Source organism: Dreissena polymorpha, chromosome 4, assembly GCF_020536995.1.
Source record: "Dreissena polymorpha isolate Duluth1 chromosome 4, UMN_Dpol_1.0, whole genome shotgun sequence".
Taxonomy (NCBI): Eukaryota; Metazoa; Mollusca; class Bivalvia; order Myida; family Dreissenidae; genus Dreissena; species Dreissena polymorpha.
This window is the reverse complement of record NC_068358.1, coordinates 93,659,772-93,673,454: the sequence shown is the minus strand read 5'-3', so window position 1 is coordinate 93,673,454 and position 13,683 is coordinate 93,659,772. Positions and strand designations below refer to the sequence as shown.

Here is a 13,683-nt window from a genome sequence, read left to right as displayed (position 1 = left end):
AGTTCACATCTTAATTTTAAATATGACGCATTATATTAAAATACTCAGTATCATACATGATAAAAGTTGTGTATACAGTAATGTTTTATTTCATAACACTACGTTATTGTCTTTAAAATATAAACATACATGAGTCATTTAGTTTGATAAAATGTGTAAGTGATGTGTTAAGCTTCCCCTTGCACAGTGGTAGAAATGTGCGGCATGCGTCCATCAGTTTCTGGTTGGGTTTTATTGTCGCCGTTTACTTTTGTTGCAATAGTTCAATATTTGTGAAGAAGACAACACAAGACCCTGACAAGCGTGAATGTGGAGCTGTCTCTTTTATATTTATAATGCATTGCTGAATATTCATTGGGTTATGTCAGAGTTCCACGGTTACAGTGTATCACAAAATTATGTGATTGACAAAGGTTTATTTACGATTTGCCCACAGCAACTATTCACAGTAGTTACTAAATTAATATTCATGCAAATGTTTTGTTTCAATTTGTTTATATATAAACATATCAATTTTGGACTTCAATACGTACAATTTTATATAAAACTTTTTTGTCAAACACATATTAAAACGAAAGTGGCATAGACACATTATGTTGTAAAAGTATCATCTTTTAAATTTATATAAGTTTCCATAATCTTGACATAAACATTACATCGACTTTAAGTTAAATGGTTTATCGTTTCGTTGCTGGTTTCCATTACAAATGCAAGCATGCATATCTGAATATTCAAACGGTGTGACGTGTCGTGACTTACCGAAAGAAAATACTATATCGCGACAGTATCATGATGTTCTAATTTTCACTTGAAAGTGTAATAAGGTATGAGTTGGTTAACATTAAAATGATCTTTGAATAACATATTTTAAATACCAAGATGATTACTTTAAAAGTGTATCACACGCTTGAAGAAAAGCATTACTAGCATACCGTTTATCAAATTCCTAGTACACCTTTGCGGTTTATGAAATAATTCAGTCAATATGAAGCATATTAAGAAAAGCAATTTATGTTTTTCCCGTAATGACCTGTTCTCAGACATGTCTTTCCCAGATAAATGAAAATACCTAATAATTTAGTGAATGTGGCTTTGTTTCAGTTTCGTGATTAAATGCAATCGAATCTTTTTCAAAGTGACTTCCCAATAATAATTGTATTTTTAAAAACTTTCACTAATACGTTTATTTTATCCCAAAGCGACCCATGTATTATTCCCTAAACAGATATTTACCATTCATTTTCATTCATTAATTTTCTTTATCTTATACATACTTTTGATTTGATCTTTTAAAAATTTGGGAAATGTTGCAATAAATACCTTCAATAATGTTTAAAAATACCAATGTCATATGCGTGTATAATTGTTGTATTTTGTAATAGAAAACATATAATTATATGAATTATTTAATTCCAGAAACATTGTAAGAAGAAAAAAAATATTTAACCGACGCCAGTCTTTTACTTAAGCAAAGCGAATACATTCCTATAATATACAAGACAAAACATACAGAATTATTTAAAACATAAAACTGATTAAAGCTGAGTTCAACACATTGAAACGGCGGCCGATGCAAAGAATTAAGGGTTTAAACCGTTTAAATGACGCACTCATACTTATTCCAGAATCAATCAATAACATACAAGTGTAAATAAAAATCAAAATTATACCATCATCATTCGGATTCGAGTCGTAATAAAACGGAATTTAAATTCGAATAAATTGCAATTAAATTACTACCTTGTTTGATCTGCACCAGGAAACATAATTACAAACATTCGCATGACACGTTAGTTTTCGCTTTAATAACGTTGCTTGAAAACATGCGACTATAGTCCGTATTCTTATGCGGGTACGTTAACTTTTGGGGAGTTTTCCTCAATACAAATTCAAGCAATAAGGAGATGGTCGGTCGATAAAGTCATACATTGAATGAGAAGATCGATGATTTTCTGATTTCATCGAAAAAATAATTCCATTCGCCGATAGTATTGTACATGCCAACAATGAGGAAGAATAAATAGTTGGTCTTGTTTTGATTGTTGTTTGATGATGTGCTGAATTTCTCAGCGAATATTGGCTAGATGCTCTAACAGTTTCGAGCCCACGTAATTGAAAGTAGTTTTGCACAATTCCTGATTTTGTTCACATTAATACCAATATGTTTTTATTTCTTGACTTACAGCTTCCAGTGTTTTCAGTTAAATCTTTTAGCAGTAGATCTGTAATAAATGGTCGTGCGAAGTATATGCCTCTTTGATTATTCTCTACATAAATAATTTTATTAGTAACAAAAAACAGAATTTCAATAACAATGCACAATTACCTTTATTCACAAACTATTGCGTACCGAATAATTCGAAAAAAGTAAGTTCTGCATTAGGAGTATAAAAAGCGTACGAAAAACATCGTGCTACGTAATTGGACGTACTTAAAAACGAAATCCTTGGTCTTATTTCAAATAACACCGTCCTAAATAAAGCATGACCTTTTCTCCTAAACCGCTATTGCGTCAATGCCACGCTAAATCGTTTTTCAATACTCGATCATACGACAACATGTATATGAGTTATTACATAATCTTGTTTTGTAACACACGTGTTTGGCTGATATGTAGTGCAAAAAAGTTTCATATTCATCAACTTGTAATTTTTGTAGCATATAACAGACAAAACTGTAATTTGAAATCATACCTCTGCATGCCTTGTTAATGAATAAAGTAATTTTTGTCATGTGTTTTAGAAAGAAAGGCCTTTTTTGCTTATATTCTGTACATGATTAAAACTGATACCTTCTTTATTTTGTTCAATTGATGCAGAACAAAATAAGGTTTAAATACAATACAGGCATATAATGTTACATACGATATCAAACAAACAATTTGACTAAGAATAGAAGTCCCGTATGCAAGTACTATATTTAAAATTTACGAAAAGCTTAATCATCAACAATCAATATAAAACATATTCTCTTGACTAAAATTTTCTTACAAAATGGTGAATGCTCTATTTATAAACAAGACACTCAAGACAAGTTCCATTGATACAATTTAACATTCACAGCTGCTTATTGTAGATCGTGAAAGTGTATCACGTATATACCAAGGTCCAAATTTTTCACATCCGTGCATAATATTATTAAGGCTAATATGTTCATGTGTAATTATAGAACAGAACAGAAAGTTTATTCATATAACTTGATCATTTCCAGTTCATCGTTACATATACATAACTGACAATATATAAGCAATAAGCACATGAATAGAAAGGCGAAAGTGACCAAAACAGTACATAAAAAGGTGTTAAAAATGCACTTAGGCCATCATATCACTCAACGTTTGCATTCAATTTATCAGTTCTAATTCTAAAAGCATTTTTACAATATATTGCGAGTTTATTTAGGACTTTGGTTTTAGTGTTTGTTAACAAAAGAATAAATGTATTCATACTATGTCGGTTAAAATATAATTTGTCAATATACATTTTTCTTATATAGGTATAAAGAGGACATACAATTACAAAATGGTATTCGTCTTCAATATCACCTGAGTTACATATAATACACTTGCGTTCGTTTTTAAGAATATTTATATGTCTCCCAGATTCAATGTTAAACATGTGGTAATTATACGTATATGCCCTTGGGATCAGCACAACACATATAAAACAAGACACGACAAGGCTCGGACAAACAAACAAGACAGAACCAACGTTTTTTGTCCATCAAAATATGTATTATTATCACTTATTCGACTCTTTGTATATTTTAAATAACTTTGTTTTTTCAATGACATAAATAACTTATTCAAATCACGTGTAACGGCAAATTTTGTGGAAACGCATATCACGCTGTACAGAGCGTCAGCACAAGATGCCTGTGTGAACGCATAGATATCTCTGAATAAAGAATTCTTAATTTGAATGAGTTCTCCGTTCATAATAACATTGTTGGATCTTAATCGTACATTGATCGAACTATTATAAATTTACGCAAGTAAAAATATTTATAATTATGTACATGGAATTGATAGCAACGAAATATCATTAAACGAAATCAATTTTATCCCACTTTTACAGCGAAATCGGTTGATTAAAGCCCCGTTGATTAAATTTCATCTATAATCAACGGCAAGGCTATAATCAATGGCACGAAATGACGTCATCAACTGCCGAACCGGGACTACTTTTTCCCACGCACCTCGTCACCTGTATTTGCCAAGTGCATCAATAATAAAAACAATCTCAAATGTTTGTCAATCTTAATGACCTTAAAACAAAGGAAAGTAGCAAAAAAACGAGTTTTTAGTCATTTATTGTCATTAAAACCTAGTATTAGGTAAATTTAACACTATGCAAATAGGTTCTGTTGTTGTTGCTCCCCTTTGAAGAAGTCAGTTCGAATTGCTCCCCTTTGACCGTAGAAAACAATCGTCTGGACCAAGAAATCCTGTGTTCATTTACAAGATGTACTCGGATATGCGTCCATCTGATTTTTCTTTAAAGCATCTTTTCTACCTGGCAATACGCACAAATGACACTGCATCCCGGCGATTCTTGCGTCAACAATTGGGTGTCAACAAGTTAGGTCAGATGCTGAAGGCCATGGCAAAAGACGCCGGCTTTCTCAAGCACAAGAGAATAACGAACCACTCAGTTCGCAAATTCCTGGTCCAAAAACTTCGAAATGCAAACATTCCACCCACTGAAACCATGGCCATAACAGGGCACAAAAATGTCCAGTCCATAACCAATTATTCCAACATATCTGTTGAACAGCAGCAAAAGTGTTCATTCTTGCTCAGTCCAGTATATGTAACAATCCAACAGATTCCTCTTGTTAACCTTCACGCACTGAAACTATGGCCGAAATGCAGCCTAGACAACCGATGTCTACCGTCGAACAAGTTGATCTTGATGTTCACCCCACCCAGTCACTTCACTTGCAAATGTCTTTCTCTAGTTCGAACAACTTTGCCTCACAATTCTTTGGTGCCACTCTCAACATTCAAAATGTTAATGTATATAATTAGCTTAAATCCAAGTAATCTTTGTTATTTTGTCACGAAATAACCACATATTATAACAAAGAAGGAAATATTGTGCACCTCGTGATCGACTCGATAGTTTGATATCGAACGTGAATTGTGTGTGGTGTTAGGCTACGTTGTAAACAAATGTAGTTCCTTGTATATAACAACTTAATGCCATATTGATATCATAAAACTTAAAGATTTGCAATTCAATATGATTAAAAGTGTAATAAATAACGCTCGACACTTTGTTACAGAACGATATTCTGATTGAAAAAAAATGATTATTTGATAAGCGGTTATTTTTGGAACGCGGAGTAATACACTGACCTTGGTTACACTACAGTCATTATCAAAGTACGACAAACACTCATGAAAACTTATTTTGTTTAAATAAAAATAGTTTACTGAATAAAAAGTGGGATAAATAGAATAATAGGTTAGTGTTGATTATAGATCAGGTTTATCATGCTCGGCACGAAAACGAAAAAGCACTCGCCAAGGCTCGTGCTTTTGTTTTCTAAGCCTCGCATGATAAACCTGATCTATAATCAACACTAACCTGTTATTCTCTATAAAAACCTATATATGTATGAAACCGCAATAAGATTCTTGAACGTATACTTGTAAACTCAAAATTTCTATCAGTCTATACAGTAAGGCGTGTTAAGGAAAGCAATTCAACAAGTAACTTAATTCCCTAATATTCCACCACGTCATGACATTTTCCGGGACACGGTAATCCCAACTAAAATATGCCAAGTCATGTCATGCCAATGCATTTGTTTGTTTAGTTTCTGTTTCAAATAAGGAATGGCAGCGATTCATGTTGTTAATGAACTGTATGTATATGCTATGAATTGTAATTCGATACAGGACAGGCTGACAGCGGAATGTTTTAAGGTTGATATTTTAAGACAGATTTTTTTAATATAACAATAAAACTAATAATAGTAATGATGATGATGATGTTGATGATGATGATGATAGTGGTGGTGATGATGATGATGATGATGATGCGGAGAAGGAGGAGGAGGCGGATGGTCCGTGTGTATTTCCGGAACATTTGTAAGTCTGATTCGGAAGTGACGGTTTCACATTAAACCGTTCAATTGTTACTCAATATCAGCTGTTGTAACATGACCATTTTCAATATCCTTCAAATAGCACGTGCAGTGTATCATATTTAGTTCTGTTCAATTGCAGATAATTACGTTTAACATGCACCGTTCATGTGCTTGAGAGAAGTAAAATACTGTAACGAATCTTTCTTTATTGAACTTCTCGTAAAAATGTGTGTGTGCTTGAACAGGTGAGCGAGGCTAGTGTAACAATAACTTATCTCTAAATTTGCTTAATTGCATCATGTTTCTCGTGATATTAGTTAATATCTAAAATATTTTACTATTTCAGACATTTGTGTATCGCTACACGCTTTTACAATTGATGAGCTTGGTTATACATATTATGTTTATAATTATCGTTAGACAAATTTGTAATATTTGTGGTGTGTTCTAGAACATGCCATAATGTCGATTCCCAATTATGGCTTGTACAGTATGTTCTAGTAAATGTAATGGTATTGATTTCTATTTGAAACATGCTTGATATGCCCCAATATATGACATCAACTCGATTAGCATTTGTGACGTGGTTGGTATGTTCTAATGAATGATACATGAGTCGCTTATTATTTGTAATGATTATCGATTTATGGCAAAGGAGTATTTTCTAAATAAGTACATGATATGTGTTTTGTAAAAAAAATAGTTACGGTATTTTCGGGTTTTGTTCATTTAGAGAAATAAAAGCTGTCTTACAGATTTTCAAATAAAAAATATGCTATGTAGGTATACAATTATTGTTGACTGGTCACATTTAAATTTAAATTTAAAGCCCATCAATAAATATTAATGCTGTTTGAATTCTAAGTGGTGTATCAAATGACACATTACATGTTTACTGCTTAACCGATTGTTTGAGTTAATATATTTTATTTCTCACTGGATATCGAAATTGGGTGTGATTATCTTTCTCTGTAATAAGTGTAAGTTATATTGTGTATATTGATAAAAAGAATTTAATTTTCATGTTATGTAATACTGGCATGCATGTTTTCAATTGCTAATTAGACAAAAATTAAGATAACTTTTTGAAATCAGGTTTTGTTTTTTAATATAATATTTTAATAATACAAACACACACAATTTAAGCATTCCTGTACGACATATCAAGGAAAATATATTGTAAAACTGATCACATAATCAACAGCAAATCTCACAATTGGCTTGTTTTAAACAATAAGAGTTCTTCAAAATATGCTTATGTCGTTTGAATATCAAAACATAATCAGAACCGGTGTGTAGGGGGAAAGAAATTAAGTTAATGTACTTGGCTATAAGTATGCATTGTGCTATTTTATGCCAGAATAAAGATATGTTATCTTATGTTATGTTAATGCGCTTATCCAACCCGGCTGTTATGAACTGTTAATGTTCGATCTTTAACGGGAATTCACCTACACACATATACAGATTTAACTTATGAGGAAATGTAACACAAATATTTAAAAGGTGATAACAATCAAACATTTCAGTAAAGTCCCGAAAATGCATGCTAAATTATTAAATAGATATATATAGGAATTTAGTAGCGATAAATGTATCATTACTAATAGTGTATGAACAAAAAATGCTGTTTTTTGGATATTAAAAAAGATGGAAAAAGTTCATTTTAATGGATAATTAAAGACGCACAAGTGCATAATGTCTACAAGATTAAATGAACATGGTAACGGACATACTCTTATAAAATGATACGTACTGTAATCGTTTCTTTGTTGCCGGTTTGAGACTTTTGAGACATCATACGCAGTGTAATATTGGTACGTTATCATTTTAATTTCGAGTATATACATATGACATAATTAACTGTCGCCACAATATTGGCATCGAGAATAATTTTGCTAGATAACTTCGATATGTTCTTAATATAAGGTTTCAGTTTAAAAGAATATACAGCTTGTAAATACAACAGTGATTTGCACTTTTACTATGTTAGTTGACTGACAGGATAAAACGACAAAATCTTGAAAATGCTGTAAATGGATATACTACTGAGTTTTATGACTAGTTCGACATACACATTTATTTGATAATTAAACGCAATAAAGTTTTACTCTGCATGCCTAAACAACACATGTAAGGAAAACTATAAAATCCAAATATCAATAATAATTTTAAGCAAGAACATTATTTTGTGCTGAACCCTCTTTCTTAACGTTTCGATTAAGCAGTCGAGGGTATTTGCGTTCATGCGTCTGTCTGCTGACGCGTGTTCGGACAGTAGCTTTATCGTTAATGATAACGTGTCTATAATACTATTTCTAAAAATGTTACGCATGTTGGAAGTAATTATACAACGCAATATGCTTTAATTACCAAAACATTGCTTGAACTTTAATATGTCTTCAGACATTATGTAGGATTACTGAAACAGCATTTAATACATATTCGCAGTAAATACAAAAATCTGATGGACGTCTTCACGATCTAATTACGATAAGTTTAATACATACGTTAAAACAATTACTGTCCATTGTTTAGTGCATAAGGCATGCGTTCAATGTTGTCAGTTAATTTACTGCTAAATGCTCGTGTATAAGGAAATAACATGAACATTAGTTCTAAGTAGTTATTTTGAGCTATTTATAATGGGTTTGCTTAAGCTTACCATGCGACTATAAACAATCATGTTGTGTTCACTAACGACTATTTTTATTGTAGTATTTAGGTTAATTTGTGCCGGATACTTGTATTGAAATAGATAAACTATTGGAGTTTGTTTTCCGGGTTAAATGTATTAGTAGGAAACAGAGCACAGTTTCCGGATTTTCTAAACTAATAAACAATGGCCACACACAAGCAAATCATCTTCCCTATTTGTTCCACGAAGCAATTGTTAAACCACGGAAACAAACGAGATTATTAATCGCATTTTAGTTCCCGCGTGAACTTCTTGAGCAAGAAATTAGCAATAAATTACGCTACAATTGTCACGTCCTTGAACTTTTCCAGGTTAAAGAAAAACTCAAATGATTAACATTTTAGCGATTTAAATTTTGATAACCAATATGTTTATCAACTATAATAATAGATTATTTACATTGTTCATTTTTTAAGCCAATGCAACCACAGACGGGTTTATACAAGGTCAGCTATTTGACACAACATACTTTCCTAATGTGTCATGTGTTATTCGTGCCGGAAGTTAGAAGATTCCTAAGAGAAACTTATGTATCTTACGTAGAAATCATATTTTATCGAACTTGAGTCAGATATCGTTTGTGGAATTTAACAAATATAATAAGCGAATATACTCCAATGAAATGGTCTTGATTTCAAAGCACTTTATACGCCTTCATGGGATAACGTAAGAAAAAGGAAAATCATGTTATTCTTGTTTTATTGTACAATTAATTATTTTGTAGTTACCTATTCTTTGTATGTAATGCTTTACGTATATATAAAGGCGATGATATGAAGAAACCGCGTAAGGATAGTTTTTTTTATCATATAAGCACCATACACAATTGCATTACAATATCAATGGATATGAACTATCATGTAGAAGAAAGCAAGGTAAGGTAAATATTATGTTATATTATTGAACGATAAGCGTTTAGTACCGACATCCATTTAGTTTTGAAGTACATAAGGTTGAGTGAGCACGATACTGTTCAGAACCCTCTAACATCAATAGTGCTTTTAAGTGTTTAATTTATGTTTTGAGTTAATATGCACTAAGTACTTCCCCGCCTGCTGTTGAATAACAGGAAGGGACGCATAACAGGAAAGGTGTATCTCGTTGTGAGAGATGTTTCTCCTACAGCAACCCACACGAAAACTTACGATGTATGTCAAAAGAATACCAACCCACGTTTGCACAAATTAATATCGCATGCACGGTGAGGTTCAATATATCTTACAACAATGCATTGCATTTGGCTAACAAGGGACTTTGAAAGTTTACGAATATGTTAACATTTTGGCATGTTTGTTTGATAGTTTGCTTGTGGATTAAAAATATTATATTTACCATTTTTGTAAATTTCCAAATATTCGACGAAGCATGTCAAGTATATTTGCAGGCACGGGTAATCGAGAAATCATCTTCAATTAACGATTTTCATAGCTGGGTTATATTACCCGTGGCCTTATTCCCTTTGTTGGTATGGGTATAGCAATTGTTGTTTCACGATTCACAATTAACTTAAGGGTAATGTAATATTTTTCAGAAAATAACTATCTGAAAGCAAATATGACGAAACTGAATGATACTGATGGGAAAGAAGCCAATTTTATTATTAGCAAACATTTTACCTGCAATATGGAAGGAACGCACCACAATATGAAGAAATCCAGATTAGCAATGTTTAGGGATGCCCGGCAGATATCGGAGGAGGAGGGGGATTGCCTTCGGACAGACGAATTGCCGTCCTCAGAGGTCACAACAGATCCATTCTCTGCGAAGGATAAATATCCGTCGGTGACAATGCTGTGTGATAAACTAGACTCATGTGACATGTCCGACCTTCAATCGAATGGGCACCAAGATTTATTTAATATCAATAATTTACTTCAAAGAACTACACAACAGGACATCGTGTGTCACACGGAAGAAATGTTTGGAAAAGACGATGACGGCGATATGCCTTTGCATCTTGCAATTATTATGGATAAGCTGTGGTTGGTTAGTATAATTATCAAAATGGCCCCAGCGTATAAGTTTCTGTCCATACGAAACAAACTCTTTCAAACGCCGCTTCATTTGGCGGTCATTATGCGAAAGATGGACATCGTGCGGCAGCTGATGTGCGCAGGCGCAGACGTCATGGTAGTAGATAGGAACGGAAATACGCCGCTTCATATAACTTGCCGTGATGGGCTTTACGACATTGCTCGTTATTTGTTAGAGCCAGTACGATACAGCGAAATCCAATGCAATCCGTACGATATACCTTATCAGAAAATTCCACAGGATTTCGATATCGCGAACTATGACGGATTGACCTGTCTTCATCTGGCAGTCATGAATAAGCACATGGATATACTGCAACTCCTCATCGAACGCGACGTAGACTTGAACATGATCGAGCGGAAAGCGGGTAGAACTGTTCTCCACATGGCGTGCATTAGCGGTGACGTCAAACTGGTGCGTATGTTCGTGCATGTTAGGACATGCAATATGGACGCACGAACTTACAGCGGATGCACGCCCCTGGACCTGGCCCGGGACTATAACCAGGACGGGGTATACACGATCTTGGCGGCTGCAGGCGCAAAACATAGCGCAGAATATGTGGACAGTGACCCAGATTGAAGTATCAATATAATGTTTATGTTAAAGTTAGTTTATTTTGTAATGTATTTTTACATACTTCCTTAATACGTTAACATTCACATTTTTTTGTACTTGGTGTTTTATGATGTGTATATGTCCCTGTCATACTTATTGTTTGACTGTTAACTTTGCCCATGCTCCAACACGTTATTTGTAAAACAACTTACATTATAATTAATTAGGTACTGCAAACGCGTTGCTATGGCAACGATTATTTTACTCAGGTCGTCCAGAAATAGACTGGATAAACTAAAAATACCACGTGACAATTGAACTTGTATTTATATTAATGTCTCAGGCGTAAGTTTATATTGCACATAGCATTGTTCGATTGTTGTTTTTTATTATTATTTTTTTATTATTGCTGATTTTTACATTTATTACGCATGAAACGTGTTGCAAATTATATGTCCTTCTTTTGTCGCTGATTTTATTACTGCTAGTCCCCGTTAATCGAGCCGTCGGCTCGATAGGGTTTACGTTGATAAGTTTTTCATCTTTGTACCCATGGTGTTAACTTTGTTTTAAAAATGAAGGGTTTTGTTAATTTACAAGCGATTTCCAGTTATTGTAAGAACGTGTCTGTACCTATTGTTTGTGATTATATGCATTGTGTTTTCCTGATTGTTTGTGTATTGTTCTCTTGTACTATTATCCATATAAGCTAATATGATGCCTTAGGCTAAGCAAACGTTGCAATATGACGTGTTTTTTATTATTGTTTATTGTGTAGCTGTCGCACTAATCCCACGGTTGTTCATGAAGTTAAGAAAAGATACGTAATTGTATAATTGTTCGTATTTGTGAATGTATTTTTTACACAGTATAATTACATGAAAAGTTACAGTATTTCATTGTTAATATCTTCATATGTTTATTGTAAATACAATGCATGTGTACATTCCGTAAAACATTCGTTTTTAAGTGTAATTGTTTTATCGGAAGAATACATAATTAGATCTGCAATAGGTTGGTGTTCATCGGCATTCAAATTCTGAATTCGTGTTTTTGTTTCCCTTGCTATGATACTTCAATATCCGTTTTCAAAGTGAACGTTTCGCAGAACTGCGTATGTTTTATTTCAGTCAATGATTTATTAATTTAAATGACTTCTTTATCGTAACATCATATTTGAATATTAGTACATTAAAGTCACAATCTCAATTCAAATCTTTGACATGCAATTATGTAATTCAAATTACTCATACAGAAACATCCGTCTAAAGATGTGCCACATTCCAGCTTCATATGTCAACTATTTTCACCGATGTAAACTGATTTTAAAATGCACTATTGACGCATGAACTTTATACGTCTTACATTCTTCAACAAACAAAAAACACCAATTCTTGTCTTACAGATTATGTAAGTAAACAAACTAACTGCAAAGTCTTATCTTACTGTTTATGAATGCAAACAAAATAACAGCGTAGTCTAACTGAGTATGCATATAAACAAACTAAACTACAAAACTAAATCACTTTGAGTCCCATTTACATACAGGCTTCGATTTGGTGTTGAACACAATATTATTACGTTTTAATGTTTTACTGTTTTAATGGATAGTCGTACAATACCTTCTTTATAGTTATTGAAAAAACCGTAATTCAAATCCATGTGTACAATTCAGTGGAATACGGCAATTTAAGTAACCAAATAATATAATTGTTCGATTATCTTCTAAATCCAAATAAAATTCATTCTTTTTCCTTATGTTTCGGTCTTTAAATAAGAAATGCATAGTCATATTGCACCGTCCTAGATTTTCACCAATGTCTATAGGATATCTGTGTTGGTGATGAAAAAGTGATCCATCACCCACACTCAAACACATATGGCATCATCCGAACGCTAAAAGAAATAGAAGTATTGAGCTACATCAGACAGCTACAGTACTCAAAGGTGGGACACCGACCCACCAGGAAGATAAAATACCGAAACATCGACCATCAACTTAATGCCATGAAGTGCGACTCCGTGATCAGACTGTTACTGTTGTTCAGTACGCCGATGTGTGTTTATGCTTTGTACATCTGTGAATGTATTGATTTCGGCGCATGTACATATGAAAGTGATATTGGTTGTTAGATATAATATGTTGATAAAGAAAAGGAAACATGTCTGAGTATTTTAATACATTCATATTACACTTTCTATAGATATGAAATCTATGAGTTGTTAAATATAATATGTTAATAAAGAAAATAAAAATGTATTAAGAAGCATTTTGGTGTTTCTTATGTTTATTTAAT

General features: G+C 32.9%; 1 protein-coding gene across 1 annotated transcript; it reads left to right on the top strand.

Annotated features, from left to right (window-relative positions):
* The first annotated feature begins 10,417 nt into the window (after positions 1 to 10,417).
* On the top strand, positions 10,418 to 11,410 carry LOC127878626 (NF-kappa-B inhibitor cactus-like). Its single transcript, XM_052425153.1, has one exon. It carries the CDS (start codon positions 10,418 to 10,420, stop codon positions 11,408 to 11,410), a length of 993 nt encoding a protein of 330 aa, XP_052281113.1.
* Positions 11,411 to 13,683: the final 2,273 nt, after the last annotated feature.